The following is a 1588-nucleotide window of genomic DNA, read 5'->3' as shown; positions in this document are numbered from 1 at the left end:
TAAGAAGGGGCCACAATTCCCTGGCTTCAGCAGCGCAATCGAGCGGAGCGGCCTGCGTGGGCTCGAACCGTCACCCAACCCGATGTTAATGAAGTGTTAATCACGTTGTTATTACCTCCGTCTTAATCTGAGACCCGTCTAAGGGAATACTGGGAGTACCTCGGAGTGCTGTCGGGATGGCCTCCGACGGGCCCGAGGGGGAGCGGGTGCCCCCCTGAGCCGCCCCTCCGCCCGTGGTGTTGGCGGAGGCTCTGGGCGACCCGCCGGTGTCCTCGCCCACGACGCCCGAGCTCGCTTCTGCAGGGGGGAGGGGGGAAGGGAAGGGCGGCGGTTAGGGGCGTTCACTGTTTTGCCTGGGTGGGTGTTACTGCTCGTGGCGTTAGTGTTTTCATTATCATCAGAGGGTGTGGATCTCGTGATGTCCCAAATAACAGTGGAATTGCTTGAACGGGACCACCTATCCCTAAGCTTTTCAAGGTAAGAAAAGGAAAATGATGATGGTTCGAACGGCAACGGATGTCGCGTGGACAAAGCCTACTAACCTGAGGGTTCCGGCGTGGCGCTGTTGGGGTAATCAAGGTCATCCGACTTCATGTTGGCCAGGGCAGGATCCAGCTGGGTCTGGTCGAGCACCACGCTGTCGTATTCGGACCCGCTGCCGAGAGGGAAGGAGAGTGTTAGGCGTGAGCTCGATTTCCTTGATTTATTCAGTTCTGTCTCTCTGCCTAAAAAGGTGTACTGTGGCTTGCTTCTGTCTTTCCCTGCATTTAGGCTGTAGGTGCTTGCTTTATTTTAAGCCTTTAAGGCAAAGGCTCTGGTTGCATGAATTTCTTTACTTTCAGAGACAGAAATGACGCTACATTAACTCTATTTATCTATCTTATGATAATTGTCTTTGTTCATTTGAAGACTTTGAAGCAAAATTATTATGGGATTAAACTTCTAATTAGGTCATGACAAAAGATAAATAATACAAAAATGACTAAAAGGAAAGAACGAGATAAAAAAGTAAAATCAAATAACAATGACATAAATGAATTTTAAAAAACTGCTTACCTGATGATGTAGTTGACGCAGATGATATTCTGTTCGTCTCCGTTTTTGCTGTTGATGACGACGGTGGCGCAGGTCTGCATCCACGTGTATCCGCCCGTCTTGTTCAATATCCGGAAGTACGGACTCATGACCTGACCCTTCTGGATCACTGTAGAAGGTCAAGATGTTTAGCTTTATGGTGATTTTTCGAAGAGCGATTTCTTTATCAAATTCATATGTCTGAATTCATCCATTGTAGCACCCTTGTAGCACCCTGTCCACTATGTATACACATACAAATATGCATTTATGTTCGTCACCCAACGACCATCCCAACCGCATCTAAAATCCTTCCACAATTCCTACACAATCTAGCATAAATATCCACTCTATACCCTACTGGAGCTCAAGCCGCCACTTCGAACGGCAGGAGACACTTACGATCGACATGTGTCTTGCGGAGCTTCTCGACGTCTTGGCCGTGGCAGAGCGAGTACAAGGATCGCCCTTGGAGCTCGTCGGCGGTGTAGTCCAGGAGGTCGGTCACTCTGAG

The 1588-nt window shown here is 49.1% G+C and overlaps 1 protein-coding gene across 1 annotated transcript in view; it reads right to left on the bottom strand.

The window, feature by feature from the left end:
* Nucleotides 1-1588, bottom strand: part of LOC119587931 (protein trachealess-like) — a gene marked incomplete in the record, with an annotated part of 132256 nt that overhangs the window by 3736 nt on the left and 126932 nt on the right. Inside the window, 4 exon segments of the mRNA XM_037936641.1 lie at nucleotides 116-297; nucleotides 543-655; nucleotides 1057-1204; nucleotides 1477-1583. Coding sequence (XP_037792569.1) covers nucleotides 116-297; nucleotides 543-655; nucleotides 1057-1204; nucleotides 1477-1583 — 550 coding nt within the window.

The sequence above is a fragment of the Penaeus monodon genome, chromosome 23 (assembly GCF_015228065.2).
Source record: "Penaeus monodon isolate SGIC_2016 chromosome 23, NSTDA_Pmon_1, whole genome shotgun sequence".
Lineage (NCBI taxonomy): Eukaryota > Metazoa > Arthropoda > Malacostraca > Decapoda > Penaeidae > Penaeus > Penaeus monodon.
Note: the sequence above shows the minus strand (reverse complement) of the source record. Positions and strands in the feature narration are given on the sequence as shown.